At 32.8% G+C, this 20,599-nt stretch overlaps 2 protein-coding genes and 1 long non-coding RNA gene across 4 annotated transcripts in view; 1 reads left to right on the top strand and 2 right to left on the bottom strand.

Annotated features, from left to right (window-relative positions):
* Positions 1-20,599, top strand: part of LOC136800623 (dosage compensation protein dpy-30-like) — a 154,427-nt gene that overhangs the window by 48,090 nt on the left and 85,738 nt on the right. The gene's annotated exons all lie outside the window — the stretch shown is intronic.
* LOC136800626 (uncharacterized) lies at positions 6,626-7,847 on the bottom strand. Its single transcript, XR_010845737.1, has 2 exons — positions 7,410-7,847; positions 6,626-6,871 (listed from the first exon to the last, which is right to left on the bottom strand). It is a non-coding gene; the product is annotated as an uncharacterized lncRNA (long non-coding RNA).
* Positions 16,176-17,490, bottom strand: LOC136800591 (uncharacterized). Its single transcript, XM_067057245.1, has one exon. The coding sequence runs from the start codon at positions 17,390-17,392 to the stop codon at positions 16,361-16,363; it is 1,032 nt and encodes a 343-aa protein (XP_066913346.1). The 5' UTR covers positions 17,393-17,490; the 3' UTR covers positions 16,176-16,360.

Below are 20,599 nucleotides of genomic sequence, written 5' to 3' on the forward strand. Positions count from 1 at the left end.
GATATTACTGCACTTCAATTTACTATTGTCAAAACATCACCAGCAAATTTGGATCCTCTGACAATTTTAGCATCGCCAGGTGGTATACCCATAGGATTTTCAGTCGAATGATCTTTATACCAAACAGAAACATCCTTGGTAACAACCCTTATAAATTGTCTATAAGTACCTTTCTTCATAGGTAAAGATTCGTGTGGTGTACGGTCAGTCACCCAGTAAAGCATGTTTGCTTTCAACTTGGTTGATTCTGGTAAAAGACTACGCAAATGCTCAATATCTCCATGTTTGCCAATAATTTCTTCACCGTTTTCACCAGAAACGATTTGACAATCCCAAACTTCACATGAATTACTCACGTTTGATGCCATGTATATACCACCATCCAATTCCAATTCACTGTCATAACCACCTCGTCCCCATTCAACTAACATGGGGTAAACCACAGCACTACCACCACCCTTTTCCCCAAAACATTTATTACCCTTTTCAGCTTTCCCTTCATTCTTGACGTAAATTATACCAGGAGATTCAGTGTGAAGCCCTGGTCTCCGCTGAGACTGACCTTCATCTACTAAACTCTCATGAATGGTTAGATATCCAATCTCCCCTTCCTGCCCTCTATAATCAATATTAGATAAGATTTTGTCATGGTATTCTTCCAGATAGTCAGGAAGGCATGTGCTGTCAAAATCTTCACTCATAAAAAATGGCATCATATTAATATTAATATCTTTCGGCTCTGGAAACTCGATATCCTCAATCTCAATAAGACCATTATAAATTGCACCACTAACTAAAGGTGTATCTCGGCCTTTAAAAAACCACTCCTGGTCTACTTTAATGTGCTTTTTCCACTTTTTCAATTTCATATCCCATAGCACATGTCGCCAAATCATTTGCAAAACATGAGGTATTCCATTCATCTTAGAGAATGGACTCCCATCATCTTTTATTCCTTGCAAAATGGTTTTGGCAATTGGGTGAATTGTTGATTGATCGTCAAGTGAGAGATTTTCCATCATAATCATAGATGTTAGCAATTCCAAATTTCTTGATTTTCAGTAACCATATAAATATTTAACGACAATTTTAAATAAACATGGAACAACCACGAAGACAAAACATCAAAAGTCTATATTCTATTTTATTATGATGTTGATATTGTTGCCCTAAAACGAAACAAAAGATGTATTATAGTTTAATAATTATAAAGTATCTTGATCATATTCTTTGAACATTTGATGATGAAAAAACTCCTTTGACGAGGAATTTCACCAGGAGTGATCAATAAACACAATCAAAAGTTGAAATGAATAAATCAATAATTCTCTATAATATTATTTCAGACAATACGTAGGTTGAATTGATGATAAGTTTGGAAATGATAATCATTGTGTATTCAAAAGATAAACCAAATACTCTTATTAAATCGTCTTTGCAATCATGAATCAAAAACAATTTAAATATGCAGGCATAAAGTTCACTCCATTAAGAAGTAATGAATAAAGTCGTGTTAAAAAGCATTGCACCAATAAAAGAAGCATTATTTTTCATTACCAATACCACAGGCATCATGCATCATTGATAAACGCATGATCATAGTCTTGTTCTTTAAACCTTTAGATTACGACTTAATGAAAATGTACCTAAGAAGAATTCAAGCTATGAATGTTGACGCCAATTCAACATCGCGAGGGTCACTATAAAATTCGTCACCAATAAATCAATCAAGTGCAAAAATAAAACTCAATCAAAAACAGTGACATTTTATCCAACGATAGTGACAGAATCATCATCAAATTTTGATCCTCTTACTATTCTGGTTATCTCAGGATCAGGGACAACTCCATTAGGATTTTTGGTTGAATGATCTTCATACCAAACTGAAACTTTGTGTGTTACAAGTCTAAAAAACTTTCTAAAAGTTTCTTCCTTCAAAGGTAAAGATTCATGAGGTGTTCGATCAGTGATCCAATAAAGTATTTCAAGCTCCATTATTTTTAGCTCTGGTAAAAGATCCCTCATGTGTTCAATATCTCCATGCTTTCCAATAACTTCTTCACCTTTCTCATTAGGTATTATCTGGCAGTCCCAAACTGCACAAGAATTAGGTTCAGTTGATGCCATGTAAATTCCACCAGTAGGATAAAAGAGTTCACCATAAAGTCCAGGTCGTCCCCAGGAAACAACCCATGGAAAATCCTCAGAGGACCCAGAGCCCTTTTCAATGTGCAACTCTTGACACTGTTGATCACTTAAGCCATTTTTAACATGAATGATTCCAGGAGATTCAGTATGTAGTCCTGGTCTCCGCTGAGATTTTCCTTCATCAACACAGCTTTCATGAATGGTTAGATAACCAACTTTACCCAACTCAACTGACATTCCCTGAGAAAAATTGAATATTGGACATAAAATATCCACAAAATACTCCAACAAATAATCTGGTAACTTAGTTTCCTCAAAGCTTTTTGACATTATGAAAGGCATCATATTAATGTTAATATCATTATCTGTTGCAGGGAAGTGTATTTGTACAAAGGGGCATTCCATATATCCACAGACGGTCATATCAGGTTCAATTTGGTCTGCTCGATCTTCAACAAGGTCTATCCATGATGGTTCAAATTTAATATGCTGTTTTAGTGTAGCTATCAAATATCGCCAAATCATTTGTAGAACATGGGGAATACCATTGAGTTTTGAAAATGGACTGTTTTCATCGTTAACTCCCTGTAAAATGGTTCTGGCAATAGGATTCAATGGTGGATTAAGCTGGAGGTTTTCTAATCTTGGGTAATCCATAGTGTCAAGTTGGTTTCATGTCAATTAACATGTCAATGTTTTATTTTTCTTATTTTGGCCCCTTTTTCTACAGTATTTTTCTAAAATGTAAAAAAATAAAATAATAACTGATGCATCTTTGGCCAAGAAAAGTGCTTCAAGATGAAATGGAAAAAATTATTTTATCAAGTCAAAAAATATTCTACATCAGGCACATATTCAATGTTTTTCACTGAATGTCTGAAACATTTATTTATAACATTAAATGTTTCTTTATTAATACATTAATACATAATAAAATCACAGATAAAAAATACTCATTCCATTTAGTCACTGAGTATAAGTCACTGAGTATAAGTGAATAAGTTTAAGGAAATAAATAAAAATAAAAATTGATAAAAAAGATGAACAACAACAACAACAGAAGCAACAAAAACAACAAAAAGATGAACGATCTGTCGAGTAGGACAACTGATGAAAAAATTGACTACATTATTGGTAAATTGGAAGGATTTGATGAACTGACTTCTAAGATTGATGCCATAAACAGTCAATTTTCAGTTATTAATGGAAACATATCTGGACTAGCTGACGATGTTGCATCTCTTGAAAAACGGATTGAAAAAGTGGAGGCTGCTAATTCAAAAACCAAAAACTCTATGGACTACCTTCTCAACATGGATACCAAAAATAGTAAAACTCTTTTACAACAAACCAAAGTCTTGAGGAACTTGGAAAATTCAATAGCCACTGCTAGGGCCGAAATGAATGATTTGGAGCAATATGGGAGACGTACAATGTGTGTGGTAAATGGTATCCCTGTGAAAGATCAAGAAAATACAGATGGTATCATAATGGAGCTAATTAAAAAACTTGAAGTTCCTATCACGAAAAACGATATTGACTTATCACACAGGACAAAACAAAATGGAATCATCGTCAAATTTGTTAATCGTAAGTCTAGAAACACTTTTTTCACTGCTAGAAAGAACATTAAAGCCAAAGAAATCACCACTAAAACTCTTGGATATAATGAAGAGAATAAAATCTATGTGAATGAAAGTCTGACACAGATGAATGGTCACCTATTTAAAACTGCAAGATATAAACTGCACAAGTCAAATAAATGCAAGTATGTTTGGACGGTCAATGGAATTGTAAAGGCACAGCGCACAGAAAATTCGGAAACAAAAACACTGAGAACTGAAGAGGCAATCAACAAATTAGCTTTCGAGCTGCAACCCATGAAGGACTCATAGACACACGTATTTTTTTCTATTTCATGTCTATTTCAGTACTTTTAGTCTTCATTTCTACTTTTTATCTTTTCATTTTAAATTGCTCTTTCTAAACCTCACTAATGTTTGATACGCCTCAAATGATTGAAAACATCATATGTTATGTGTGCAAAAAAACTGCCTTAACCCAGTGTATTTTTTGTGAACTCTGCAACACTTGGATTCATAAATCATGTATTAAAATGACTGCCAAAACTTTCAAGTCACACAGTGAGTCTCCTCTTCCATATTTCTGCAGCATATGTACTTCTTCCATATTACCATTTACCACTATAACTAATAAGGTCTTTTCTGACATAATCTCAATTAAAAAACCTAACTTAAAAACTCTAAAATGCTTTTCCTGCAGCAAAACCATAAGATCTAACCAGAGAGAAATCTTCTGTACACTTGGTAAACATTCATATCATCAATCATGCTTAAACTTAAAACGTAACGAAGTAAACAAATTAAACAAAACCTGGTCATGTAACTACTGTAATTCTTTTCCATTCCAAGAACTAAACGATAAAGATCTCATTACTCAAACTTTTAATTCACTTTCAATCACATATGAAATAAAACAATTAACTCATACTGACGAATATGATTACTACATTAAAAATACACCTAACCTTTTTCTCAACAATATAAACATGTCTGAGGAACAAGATGAGATAAATGTGAACTTTGCTTACTATAACCTCAACAAACTTTTGAAGACTCTCCAAAACCAATCAAATAATGGTAAGTTGACTCTGCTTCACACAAATATTAGATCCATAAACAAACACATTGATGAACTTTCTTGCCTTAATAAGATCACAGGGTGTTTTGATATCATTGGATTGAGCGAGTTATGGGAACCTGAAAACAGCAAATATGAAAGAACATACACTCTTCCTGGCTACCACGATCTTCAACATCTTGGGGGAAAGACTCAAAACTCTGGTTGTGGAATCTTTGTAAAAGACAGCATCAGATACAAGGTGAGAGATGATCTAAATTGTTCATTTTCTTCAGATAAGGAAGAATTCCAATTATTTTTTACTGAACTTTTTCTAAAATCTGAAAACTTAGTTGTGTGTACATTATACAGGCATCCAAGGGGAGATTTTACTGAATTCCAAAATCATCTCATCAAGTCAATCAAGAAAGTCTCAAAACAAAATAAGAAGCTAGCAGTTATGGGTGATTTTAACATCGACCTTCTGAACAGTACCAAACATCAAAATACAGAAAACTTCCTAAACCTCATGCTCGAAAACCTAATGATGCCTAGTATCATTGGACCAACAAGACTAAACGACAATAACAAATATACTCTCATTGACAATATTTTTTTCAGTGACTTTGATAGCATCGATTGCAGTGGTAATCTGCTATGCCCTATAACTGACCATCTGCCTAATTTTTTACGTTTAAATCTGAAAACAGCTGACCACAATGGCCAAACTATTCTACGAAGAGACTTCTCAAAGTATAATTCTGTCTTGATAAAACATGACCTAGAAAATATGAACATTCTACCAAAACTACTTAACTGCAACTCCGCCAATGCAAAATACAACCTGCTACATGAAAAATTGACTTTGGTGATCGACAAATATGCTCCTCTAAAAGAAATAAAACCTAAGAACGACTATGACCTAAAACCCTGGATAGATGGAAGGATTATTTCTATGATTAAAACCAATCACATTAACTCGTACAAATATTCAAAAAGTAGGAACCCTGAACACAAGAAAACCATCAGAATACTCAGAAACAAAATAAATCATGAAATTCGTAGAAGTAAGTACCTATATTTTAAAAACTTCTTTGAAAATAATAAAGGCAATATCAAGCGCCACTGGAATGCTGTCAACTTGATCCTCCATAGAAAAAAAAGGTCTCTTACACCAACCTCTGTTTTTAAAAATGGTAAGCTTATCACAGATCCAGCGGATATAGGAGAAATCTTCAACAGGTATTACATTAACGTTGCACCAGAATTGGTAAAAAAACTTCCAAAAAAGAAGGCACTCTTTTCAAATTACCTCAGAAAAATAGATAAACCCCTAAATAGTTTTTATTGCAGGCAAACAACAGAGGAAGAGGTAAGTAAAATGATCGAATCTCTTGATATAAAAAAGGCTATAGACATCTACAACTTCCCTATACGAATCATCAAGGACCTCAAGGATGAAATCTCACTGCCTCTTGTTAATATTTTTAATTCTTCTTTTCACTCTGGTACCTTTCCAGATAAATTAAAGTTGGCCAAAGTAATTCCCCTTCATAAAGGGGGCGATCAGTCAATCCCAAAAAATTTTCGTCCAATCTCTATTCTTCCCATTTTTGACAAAATTCTAGAAAAACTCATGCATAAACGCCTAACATCTTTCTTTGAGACTCATAAAATTTTCAACAAATCACAATATGGCTTCCAAAAAAATAAGTCTACCTCAATGGCTATCCTGGACCTCTTGGAGAAAGCATCTCAGGCTATGTTGAAAAAAGAAAAATCATGTTGCATTTTCCTAGATCTGGCAAAGGCATTTGACACAGTCAGTCACGAAATACTCTTATCTAAACTTGAACACTATGGTGTAAGAGGTATATCTAACAGCTGGTTTCGTTCTTACCTCACCGATCGTAAACAATGTATATCTATTTCAAATTCTATATCAAAACCTTTATCAATTAACTGTGGTGTGCCCCAAGGTTCAATTCTGGGTCCCTTGCTATTTATTATTTACATCAATGACATACTGCAGTGCTCCGAAAAATTTGATTTTGTGCAATTTGCTGATGACACTTGCCTCTTCCTAAAAAATAAGAACAAGGCTACACTCTCTGAATCCGCAAACACAGAACTATCCAAGATAAGTGACTGGCTTGTGTCAAATGAACTCAGCCTAAATGTTGCTAAATCTAATTTTCTTTATTTCAGTCCTATCAAAAATGAGGAGCCACCACTACTGAAAATCCAAGGAATCGAAATAGAATGCAAAGAAGTGGTAAAGTATCTTGGTATTTTAATAGATAATAAATTAAATTGGTCTCACCAGACTAAATCAGTTGAACTGAAAATCTCTAGGGGTATAGGAATTCTTCACTCAACCAAATTTCTAATTCCAAAGTCTCTTATTTCAAACCTTTATTTTAGTTTTGTCCAATCACACCTCTTGTATGGTATATCAGCTTGGGGTTCACCTCTCACTTGTATGTCAGACTTAGTAAAAAGATCAGATAAAACCATCGAACTAGTCAGTAAGTTAACCGACCTTAAATTTTTGCATATTGATCAGCTCTATCAACTAGAATGCTGCAAGTTAATTCTTAATCAAAAACGTAAAATTTTACCATATAACCTCTCTAAAATCTTTGATTTTGCTAACCAAATTCATAACCAAGGCACTCGTCAAGCAGCCCTCGGTGGTATGCACATTCATCACATTAACCGTCTCTTTCCCATACAAGCCCTTTCTTGCAGATTTTGGAACACTCACTGTTTAGAAATCTATGATCCTGAAGAAACCAAATCAACCTTCATTAATAAACTGAAGCAAAAATTCTTGCAGCCCATTGAAGGACCTTTTATTTATTTTTAGTCCGCTCGTTTCATTAGTTCTATTAATTATTTTTGTTGTTTTTTTTTCTCTGCAATCAATGATTGTCGTTGTTGTATTTATTTTATCTTGTTCTTTCTATTTATAAACTCATCCTCTTAAAGGAACGATACTTTTCTTCTTTTTTTTTTTCTGTCAAAAAGTTAAGAAAGATTTTCCCTTATTTTTCTTTTTTAGTTAACATATAAAACCCAACAAAATATTTTCTAGTTAATTTTTTTTTTTTTCTCTTCGTATAGAAGTGTACATAGCTCGAAAACCACCCATGGTTAAACCTTATGTACATAGTTTATTCTTCTTCTATAATCTCAAAAAAGATAAACAAACAAACAAACAATAAACAAACAATAAACGGCTGTCAACAAAAAAAATGACGGTCAATAAGAGTACTTTCTCTTTCGTTGTTTTCAGCCCTTTTTCAAAAAATTTCACTTAACAGGGGTGTCAACTATCGAATTTCTACGAACTTTTTTCATTTAATCCAATTCATTGATCACAAAAATCCTGACAATGATACCAAAAACTTGAACTATGGTGTGGTTCAAGGGATAAACTTCCTTTTCCGAAAAATTAACTTAACTCCTTTGACTTCAGATCAGGTTCGGCATGAAGCAAATTACCACAAAGGTAATAAGATCACTTGGAACACTAAAGGATTTGTTTCAGAAGTCGAGGATGTCAGAAGTCGAGGATGTCAAAACCTACTGTCAGAGCAAGCTGTCTACTGTATTTTAATATTTTTATACTCTTTTAGTGTTGTTAACATGTTGTTATGTTATTATATTTGACTACGTAAACCTGTTCAAGGTATAAAAATAAAGTGAAAATAAATAAATTTCTATTTTTTGAAGATGGGCCAGATACACTTACTATTAATAATTTACAATAAGTCAGACAATTTTAAATGAAATATAAAATACATAATATTCTTATTTACAACAAAAATCAAGTTCAAAGAAAACTATTAAATCGCGTATCAGTGCTTCAAAGAAATCTTTACAACTTTTGAACTTCTGGACCAAATTTAAAGCATGATAGCTGAAGTTATGTATTCCTCTTCCATTCTAAACTCTTTAGAATTACATGTGTATTATTGGTATTATAATGGCGAGTTTTACAAAAATAAATAAATTTTAAGCAGTGTAAAAGAAAAACTGCGAGAATGTGTGACACGTAAAAAATAGGTTCAAGGGACCCACCTTACAATATAATAAAGTATCTATCAAAGGCCAAGGTATCTAAAAGGCATTTACTTTTTGCTGGCACACTTATTCTCGTGAGAATTTTGATGAAATTTGCAAAATTTAGCACACTGTAAAAACTATTCAAAAGATTTAAATTCATGAAAATAAATACAAACGTAAGAAATCAAATTTTATAAAATGATTCAAACTATAAAATCATTATAAAATGATGCAAATTATACTATTTTGTTTATTATTTGTTCAACTGTTTTACACCATGGCAAAATGCATATGATTATTAACCCCACTTTGGTAAAGTATTCTATTTGAAAAACGGCAAAAGTGGAAAAATTCAGTATATGTCAATTGCAAACTGAAATGCGAATTAAAAGTACATATCGTCGTTAACATGACTAAAGGTTAAATCTCAAAATTAGTACCTTACAAAATTTAAAGTTTTACTGTGGTGGTCATCTTTGAGGTTGAGATTGCCCTTTTTTCATGTAAAGGAATAGTTAATGTTTTCATATGACAAAAAGGCTAATCTCAAAGTCAGAACAGAATTGCAAGATTTCCAATTTTACAAGACACTTATTTTGAGATTGAACCTTTAGTCATGTGGACGACGAATTATGAAAGTGAATACCATCGAGTATAGAAGATTGAGCTGATCATTTGATATAACTTAAGTTAACTTTATAACATATCACTTACAATGTATAGCAATGTGCCCTCCCGGTTGTTACCATAATGGCTTTATGACAACTCCTGAACTTGGGCACAGGATGTACGGTTCATATCACTTAAATTTATAGTTTTGAATCATAGATGAGTTTCTTAATTCTTTCAAATGACTTCTACCTTTCTATTTATCACTATTTATCCCTGAAACCAAAGTTATTTTAGCCAACAATGGCTACAGAACCTTCATCAAATTTTGATCCTCTCAGAATTCTTGTTATCTTAGGATCAGGGACAACACCATTAGGATTTCTGGTTGAATGATCTTCATACCAAACTGAAACTCTCTGTGTTACAAGCCTAAAAAACTGTCTGTATGTTCCTTTCTTCAATGGCAGAGATTCGTGAGGTGTACGATCGGTTATCCAATACAATTCATCAGACTTCATAATCTTCGAGCCGGACAGAAGGCCCCTCAAGTGCTCAATATTTCCAAACTTCCCAATAATTTCTTCTCCTTTATCATTAGCTACAATTTGACAATCCCAAACTTCACATGAATTAGGTACATTAGATGCCATGTAGATTCCCCCAGAAGGAGTAAAAACTTCACCATGCATACCGTATTGTCCACCCCAACAAACAACCCATGGAATTTCTGTATCACCCCTACCGGAACCCTTTTCAATACACAGCTCTCTAATTTTCTCACTTTTCATTCCATTTTTAACGTAAATTATACCAGCTGATTCTGTGTGTAGCCCTGGTCTCCTCTGTGATTTTCCTTCTTCAACCTAACTCTCATGTATAGTTAGGTAACAAATTTTACCAATTTCTTTTCCCATTTCCTCATACTCTGATATAAGAGGGCTCAAAAACATTTCAAAATATTTTCTCGAATATTCTGGTAACTTAGTCTTTTCAAATTCTTGTTCCATAATAAAGGGCATCATATTTATATTGATATCAGTAGATTCAGGAAAAGATATAGAAATAGGTTCACATTCTATGTAGCCACAAACACCAATACTTGGATCAACTGGATCTTCTAAATAATCTATCCACGATGGTTCAAATTTAATATGCTGCTTCATGGTTGCAATTATATATCGCCAAATCATTTGTAGAACATGGGGAATACCATTGAGTTTTGAAAATGGACTGTTTTCATCGTTAACTCCTTGTAAAATGGCTCTGGCGATTGGGTTCAAATGTTGATTGAGTTGAATGTGTTGTAATCTTTGATATTCCATTGTGTCTGGTAAGGGATGTTTATAAGTTTTTCTAAATCTATATCTACATTTTAAAAACAAAAGAAAGTAAATTAAATTCAAAATTTCAAATACTGTATGGCAAATTTTTAATGTAATTTCACAATTATGGGGCCAAAATCTTTTGAGAAGTATGTAAGTTATTTTTGCTAGCCTTAATTCTGAGGATTATGTTTGAGAAATGAATTTAACATTGGTCAAAAAAGCAGGTCCTAATAATTAAATATTTTTGCTCAAAATCTTTATTTGTAGTTTGAATATTGAGTTTTGGAGTGAAAATTATCAATATTGAACTGCATTTTTTAATATGTTGAAAAACAAGATAAGCTTCAAGTAGGGTGCGCACTCGTCGGGATTTTTTGCGCGGAACGAGGAAGAATTTACAAAAATGAACTTCAAGGCATTAGTACTTACCTTTAAATCATCCAAATGTGTTCATTCTTTTTTTTCAAATCAATCAGGAATTATCAGGGAAACAAGTAAAAAAAACTGCATCAAGGTATCTATTTTCTTTCCAAAGATATTCATGTTTTTCGACGTCAAGTTGAAAACGCGATTTAGCGCTGACCACGGCACCGGAAAATTCTCGACCCACATTGAAACAAATGGCTGTCGATATTGAGCTGGTGCATCTTTTCAATCGCGGTTTTTTTAGTAAACCCAGGGTAAGATTAGGCTACAATCTATCACAACCTGCTTTATTTGAAAATCTACAGGCCGTCTGGAATTTCGAAAAATAAGAAGAAATTGCGATTTTTTAACAAGATTGCGGATTTTTTCATTTAAGCAGCTTACACCATCTGAAAGCTGAGGATTTCAGCTTTCTAGTGGTGAAATTTGTTTTTAGCTATCATTTCCAGCTCATTATCGATAAGCTAAAGTTTAACAGTCATCGGGCCGATTTTCAGACCGCGCCAGCAAAACTTCTCACGCCCCGCCACGCGGAAGACTAGATTTCATCCGCCATTTTTGGCGCGATTTTGGTGCTTCCGAAAATTATTTCTTGCTGGCGTGGTGTAAGGAGGCGATTCTTTGAAAAGGTGGTTTTTTTGTGGTTTGAAAATGGAATAACTTTGGAACTACTTAACCAATTTTAACAAATGACCCCTCATTTTTCTCACAAAGGTAAGGACTTTCAAATAAAATTAGTTTGGTTTCTAAAAATTGAGGGGAAAATTTTGGCCTGTCCACCCTACTTCAAGTATAAAAATACAAATACACAGTGCTTAAGTATTACATTCCATTTAAAAGAATATTACACAATAACAAAATCAAAATATGAATGTAATTACAAAGATCATACAAAGGGATCGTCCATATAGTATGTACACACTAAAATGTCGAAAATCGAGTACCCATCCCCCTGTACACAAGCGTACGCAAATGGCTATACCCCCCTCTGGTAAGTACAAACTTTTTCTTTCACCCCCTTCCCTCATAGGTTCAGCCCCCCCTTATTTTTTTTTTTGGGGGGGGGCTAAGAAATATTTTGGCCTTTAAAGAGCCTTGGGGCTAAAATTACCAAAATATTTGTGGGGACCTAGATTGTTGGGGGTGATCTGACTGAGACTCTGGGGCTGTTCAGCTAAATTCAAAAGATATCTTATCTTACTATTAAATCAAACATAAAAAGCAAAAGACTTGTAAACATAAATATTAAAACAAGTAAAATTTAGTTTTCATTTATCAGTACTTCCATATATTTTCGACCGCCGGAGGCGGTTTCTTTCATAGTGGTACGCTAATCTCGTTTTGCCTTGGCTCATTACTTTGTCTACCATTTACTTTCGGTTTTTTTAACTAGATTACCCAGGTGTTTCTCTTTTTTTCCCTGAATGTCTTTTATTCGGAATTGAATAATCGAGACATGAAAAATGACTATATTGTAGTCTGTTTTCAATGAATAATCTAAAATGTACTGGAGATGACATGTAGGCGTTAATAACGTGCGCGCGCTTTTTCGCGTGATGCGTGATGGAAGGCGGTCGTTTCAGTGTGGTTTAGATCCACACTGTGACCTAGTTTATTGACTTCTCTCTATCGATCTCTATGGGGGCGGGAGAACAATGTTTTTGTATTTGTTTATCTTGGAACCTGAAGTGTTAGGGGACCTAGCACAATGCAATTTTTTGGGGGGAGCTAAATTGTTGGGGGGACCTTACTTTGTTGGGGGGAGCTAGAAACCTAGCATGTCTCTCGGTTATAAAAATTTCGAATTTAAAAATAGTCTGGTTCGGATCTTTATTTCATGCATGAAACTCAATGTTTATCAAGAAACTTTTTTCTTTTCCTTGATGCGTATAACAAGCGTAAAAGTCGACAAAAAACAAGCGAAAAAGGGCAATAAAAATTTTTTCTCTGTGTACGTACATTTTCATTTGACCCCTCCCCTCCCCCTGTACGCAAACATACGCTTTTGAGAAGAAACCCCCTACCCCCTTAGTGCGTATATACTATGTGGACGGCCCTATATACAAAATTATTATATTAAAAAAATAAATAGTCTAAATGTATTGTGTCAAGATATGTGAATAAATATGTTATTTATATAAGATTTCTAAACAAATTTGTGAATTCAATATTTTTATCAACCCTTTTATAAGTGCCATGCGTTTTTTTTGCCGCGGGGAAAATAAAGGCTTTACCAATTTGCCGGGGAAAAAAATAAAGGTTGGACCTATTTGCCAAATGTCCGTTATTCCAACATGAGCAACTATCACATTTATCACATTTAGCTTTTATCTTCTGAATAATATCAGAAATATAAGTGGTATGTGTTTACTTTGAGTTGAAGAATGTCTTTAAAAAAAATCGCAATCGGTATTTGCCCCCATAGGCAAAGAAACCAAAAATGTTAGGCGGGAAAAGGGCTAGCGATCCAGTTTTTTTTAACAAATTCTTTAATTAAGTTATTTCCAAAATTGATAAAATTAAAGAACACCAAATTACTAATAAACCAACTTGGATAGTAAAAAATGTAAAATAAAAGGTATGTTTTGGTTTTTATGTAAAGAAAAAAAAACATGAAAATCTTGATATAGCCTAGCATCCCATCAACATTGAAACAATGGAGTGAAAGGTGTTTACAGTGACATCTATATTAATGAGTGCGCAAAGATTATTATCCTACAACAGTGACATATCCCTCGTCAAATTTCGATCCTCTCACTATCCTAGTCATCTTTGGATCAGGGACAACTCCATTAGGATTTTTGGTTGAATGATCTTCATACCAAACTGAAACTCTGTGTGTTACAAGCCTAAAAAACTGTCTGTATGTTCCTTTCTTCAATGGCAGAGATTCGTGAGGTGTACGGTCATTGATCCAATAGAGAATATCAGATTTTAAAAGTGTTGATTCTGGCAAGAAACATCGTAAATGCTCAATATCTCCATGTTTGCGAATCAACTCCTCGCCATTATTGTCAGCAACAATCTGACAATCCCAAACTTTACAAGAATCATCAACATTGGATGCCATATAAATACCACCATTAGGGAAATGATGACTGTTGTATCCAAGCTTTCCCCACCAAACACCAAGAGCCATGATTTTGTCATGACCAGAACCCTTTTCAATGCATAACTCCTCACACTTTTCATCACTTAAATCATTCTTAACATAAATAAAACCAGGAGATTCAGTATGTAGACCTGGTCTCCGCTGAGATTTACCTTCCTCGACCAAACTCTCATGAATTGTTAGATAACCGATTTTACCAAATTCCTCTATGTCAAAAAAGGGAAGTTCATTAAAGAACGCAGTTTCAATCATATCAGAATATGGTTTGAGATAATCTGGCAATTGCATGTTTTCAAATTTCTTTGCCATGACAAAAGGCATCATGTTGATATTGATATCAGTTGGTTTGGGGAATTTCACATCAAATCGAAGTCGAAAGCCAGTTTGGGCTATGAATGGTGGAGGTGGGTTGTAATCTCGCTCATAATTCTCATCCTTTCCAAATTTAATATGCATATGCATTGCTACCAAAACTTTTTCCCATATCAACTTGACAACATGAGGCATACCATAAAGTTTAGAAAATTGACAATTCTCATCAGCAACACCTTGTAAAATGGTGCGCAACACAGGGTTTATTGGATTCTTTTTTTCTAAATTTAATTCATCCATTTTTCTATCTAATTCTGCCATTACAATGTTGAAGGGTCTTGAATCAAATTTGTTTTAAATATTCTTTTGTTTGTTTCTTTCTTGCTTGTATACACAAATAAAGAAATTATTTCAATCTAAAGCCTAATTTTCTTTGATCATAGTAAGTAAGGAAACTTATCGATAACAATGTAAAACCAATAAATTTACATTGTAACTTGATTGCTATTTTGCATCACTGTACAAAAAATAAAAACAAACTAATGAGCCAATCCTGAGGTAAGCTTATAACAGACAAACGGACAGACGGACAACGGTCAAATTAAAGGACCTCCAGGTAGGTCCAAAAATTTTCTTTACAAAAAGATTTCTAATGAAATACAGTATAAATAATTATATTTATATAAAAGCGAAAAGTAAACAATTCTAAAAAAAACTTGAATGCAGTGATGTCTGTATCACAAAGAGATTTAGGTTATATCTGCCAAAAGTTTTTAAGAAGAATATTTGCCGAGGTCAAAACGATTTTTAGTATTTTTATATGCTACAGAATTGTAAGCAAAAATGTAGTCAAATTTTGATAATTGAACGTTTGTTTAATAAATCTATATATTATATCTGTTCAAAACTGACACAGTTTGAGAAAAAGTTTTGATTACAATAATAAAAAAAAACAGCATTGAAAATACCAAAAAACAAGAATGCTTTGAAAGATGTTAAATCGATAAAATTATTATTTTACTGAAAACTATTATGTAATTACATTATAATCCATGATACAAATAAATTATCATAAAATGTTATATTAAATAGTAGGGGACCGCCCTTGAGATTCATGAAATATGATGGGAATTACCACATTTAATTTATTCGAAAAAAGATATTACTTGAAGAGGAGTCTTGGAAATTACACCTGACAAAACTTTTTATAGTCAAAAAACGGGCACTACAATGGAAAACTCCCGACCCCCAAATTTGGGTCAAAATCTTTGAGAAAAAAAATAAATGTGATACCATTGGTTACGACTTTGAATTATGAAAAGAAAAAGGCGCATCAGTATAGTTGACATAAATTTTGTCATTTTGACTACTCAAAATCTCCAGTTTTTATTAACATAACTTTTGATTGAGTGAATCGATTTTAAAAGTTTTAAAGATCAAAATTTAAGTTGAGCTTTTCTCTATAGAATAGAAAAAGAATCAACTAAAACTCTTTAACCATAAACTCACTATATCTTCACAATACTGTATACTTTTTTTGGCGCACCCCCGGTATAATACTCCCTAAAATGGCATGATTTTCTTGAATTAGTTGGTCTGAAAAACGACATAAAATATAAAACAAATTTCATTTATTAGGCAATAAAAAAATTTAAGGATAACCCTAAATAAAGATTGAGCTTTCAAAAATCACACAAAGAGTTGATAACCTTTCTTAACCTACAATAGTGACATAGTTCTCATCAAATTTTGACCCTTTCACTATCCTAGTCATCTTCGGATCAGGGACAACTCCATTAGGATTTTTGGTTGAATGATCTTCATACCAAACTGAAACTCTGTGTGTTACAAGCCTAAAAAACTGTCTGTATGATCCTTTCTTCAATGGCAGAGATTCGTGAGGTGTACGATCAGTTATCCAATAGAGATAATTAGATTTTAAAAGTGTTGATTCTGGCAAGAAACATCGTAAATGCTCAATATCTCCATGTTTGCGAATCAACTCCTCGCCATTATTGTCAGCAACAATCTGACAATCCCAAACTTTACAAGAATCATCAACATTGGATGCCATATAAATACCACCATGAGGGACATCTATACTAGTGTAACTAAACTGTCCCCACGAAACAGGAAAAGGGACGATTTCATCATAACCAGAACCCTTTTCAATGCACAACTCCTCACACTTTTCATCACTTAAACCATTCTTAACATAAATATAACCAGGAGATTCAGTATGTAAACCTGGTCTCCGCTGAGATTTACCTTCCTCGACCAAACTTTCATGAATTGTTAGATAACCGATTTTACCCAATTCCTCTATGTGAAAAATGAGGGGAACTTCTTTAAAGAACGCAGTTTCAATCATATCAGAATATGGTTTGAGATAATCTGGCAATTGCATGTTTTCAAATTGCTTTGCCATGACAAAAGGCATCATGTTGATATTGATATCAGTTGGTTTAGGGAATTTCACATTAAATCGATGCCGAAAGCCAGTTAGGGCTATGAATGGGTTGTAATCTTCCATATAATTCTCAGTGGTCTTTCCAAAATTAATATGCATATGCATTGCTACCAAATATTTTTCCCATATCAACTTGACAACATGAGGCATACCATAAAGTTTGGAAAATTGACAATTATCATCAGCAACACCTTGTAAAATGGTGCGCAACACAGGGTTTATTGGATTCTTTTTTTCTAACTTCAATTCATCCATTTTTCTATCTAATTCTGCCATTACAATGTTGAAGAAAGGTCTTGAATCAAATTTGTTTTTTTAATATTCTTTTGTTTGTTTCTTTCTTTTTTGTATACACCAATAAAAAAATTTACTTAATTTTCTTTGGTATTATTTTCTGATTTTTAGTTAGTCTGACAATTGTTGCCATTTTTTCCCTTTTTTTACTACACTATAGCCTTTAGGTAGGTCTATTCAGCATGTAGCTTGTTATTTTTGAAATATCTATTCCTCCTGTAATTTTTTTTTTCTTCATTCTTATTCTTCTCACAAAACAAATCATAAAAGTGATCGAATTCGAATTTTCGAATCATGGAAAGAAAAATGTTACAATGTAAATTTATTGGTTTTACATTGTTTCTTTACTTTCTATGATGAAACATATACATAATACATGCTGAATAGACCTACCTAAAGGCTATAGTGTAGTAAAAAAATAGAAAAAATGGCAACAATTGTCAGACTAACTAAAAATCAGAAAATAATACCAAGCCAATCGCGAGAAATATTCATTTCCCCATAAATTTACTGAAGGGTATTTTTGTTTCATTAAATAAGAAAATCGGAATTTTATGGCAAGAAAAAATTTACGGAAAACCTTTCCCTCTATGTTTATGCAAAAAAAATCAGAAAAGATTAATGAAGCAATTTCACAAGAAGTCCAAAATACCCCATTTATAGGCACTTTTTGGCCCAAATTTGCCCAAAAAGAAAAACATTATTTTCGAGAATCACATTTCCAGGATATAAATATTACGGTTTTATATCACTGAGCAAAAAATTAGAAAAATATACCAAGCCATTTGCGAGAAATGCTCATTTCCCCTCAAAACGACTAAAGGGAATTTCCCTAAATAAGAAAATCCAATTTTTACGGTAAAAAATTTTTTCTGAAAAAAAAACTACTTAAGCCATATTGCAGAGAACCTTGTCCTATATCTTTTTTTGATTCTGTTACATTTTGGAATTACTATTTTGTATGTTTGTGCTAAAAATCAGAAAATGCTAATGAGCCGATCCAGAGATAAGCTTGTAACAGGAAAATATTAAAAGGGAATTTCCCCAAAAAACAAAAATCCGTATTTTACGACGAAAAAACATTTTCTGAGAAAAATCACTTCAGCCACATTTTAGGCCAACTAACACTAGATCTTTCTGCAAAAAATCAGGTAAAACTAATGAAGCCATTTTGCACAAAGTACAAAAAACCATATCTTTAGGCAGTTTTTGGCCCAAATTTGCCCAAAGGCATTGCTATTTTGTATCACTGTACAAAAAATAAAAACAAACTAATGAGCCAATCCTGAGAAAGGCTTGTAACAGACAAACGGACAGACGGAAAACGGTCAAATTAAAGGACCTCCAGGTAGGTCCAAAACCAAAAATTTTAATTACAAAAAGATTTCTAATAAAATACTGTATAAATAATTATACTTATATAAAAGCGAAAAAGTAAACAATTATTAAATTAAAAGCTTGAATGCAGTGATGTCTGTATCACAAAGAGATTTTGGTTATATCTGCCAAAAGTCTTTTAAGTAGAATATTTGCCGAGCTCAAAAACGATTTTTAGTGTTTATATGCTACAGAATTGTAAACAAAAATTTAGTCGATTTTTGATAATATTGAAGGTTTGTTAAAGAAATCTATACATCTGTTCAAAACTGACAGAGTTTGAGAAGAAGTTTTGATTATAGTAAAAAAAACAGCGTTAAAAATATCAAAAAACAAACTAACCAATGAACATTAAAACAATGAAACACATAAGACATAACTGGTCAAAATACAAAAAAATAAAGAAAAATGAAAGCGTATCTATTGGGAGAAACTATCAACACTATTGAGAAAGACTTTTTGAAAAAAAAGTAAAAAAGCTATTAAACGTTTTTTTTTATAAAAACACCCCATCAGAAAAATGCACAGCTTAATAAATAAGGTTTCTAGAAAACTCAAACCATCGCGCTCTAACGTGACATTTTCGTTGTTTAGAAAAAACAATAACAAAATAATAATTTGGCTAAGAACATTGATCTATGCTTATAAATAGTGATTCTTATAGATAAAGATTCGTTTTGCAGCCAAAAAATAAAAAGTGTTTCTAGAAAACTCAAACCATTGCCCTCCACCGTGACACTTTCATCTTAGACTAATAAAAATGATATGGCTAAGAACATTGATGTATGCTTATAAATAGTGATTCTTATAGATAAACATGCGTTTTTTGAGCCAATAAAATTGTTTTGCAAAAATCTGCTTAAGCGAATTTTCACCTGTGATGGTACCCTACTTTTATGCAAAAAATCAGAAAAAATTAATGATCCAATTTTTACACAAAGTCCAAAAAACCCGTTTTTTAGCCGTTTCTTGGCCCAAATTTGCCCCAAAATTTTTTCTTCGAAAATCGGGCTCCGTCACATTTTGGCCACCATCATTTTGCACCTTTGAACCAAAAATCAAAAGATTCCTATGATTAAATCCTGAGAAAAGTTGGTAACAGACGAACGAACGAACGAACGGACGAACAAACAAAAGTTAATTTATAGGACCTCCACCCCACTGGGGTAGGTCCACGAACAAGAATGCTTTGAGAGATGTTAAATCCATAAAATTATCATTTTACTGAAGAATATTATGTGGTTACAGAATCTATGATACAAATAAATTATTATAAAATGTTATATCAAATAGTAGGGGACTGCTCTTGGAATTCATGAAATAATAATGGGAATTATCACATTTGATTTATTCGAAAAAAGATATTTACTTGGAGAGGTCTTGCAAATTAAACCTGACAAAACTTTTTACAGTCAAAAGACTGACATTAAAAAAGAAAAACTCCCGACCCTCAAATTTCGGTCAAAATCTTTGATGTAAAAAATAAATGTGATACCATTGGTTACGACTTTAAATTATGAAAAGAAAAGGCGTATCAGTATAGTTTGCATGAATTTTGTCGTTTTGACTACTCAAAATCTCCAGTTTTTTTAACATAACTTTTGATCGATCCTAATCAAACTAAGAAAGAATTATGAAAGTAAGCAAATAACATTTCATGAAAAGAAAACACAAGAAAAATATTTTTTCTTATAAAACTGACTATAAAAAATGGTGCAATCAACATAGTTATTGTTATTGTTGATGCAATAATAAGAAATATTTAGTCAAATGATCAGCTTTAATTAACGACTAAAGCGCACCTTATTAAAG

This window comes from Clytia hemisphaerica, unplaced genomic scaffold, assembly GCF_902728285.1.
Source record: "Clytia hemisphaerica strain Z4C2 unplaced genomic scaffold, Clytia hemisphaerica genome assembly, whole genome shotgun sequence".
Classification (NCBI taxonomy): Eukaryota; Metazoa; Cnidaria; class Hydrozoa; order Leptothecata; family Clytiidae; genus Clytia; species Clytia hemisphaerica.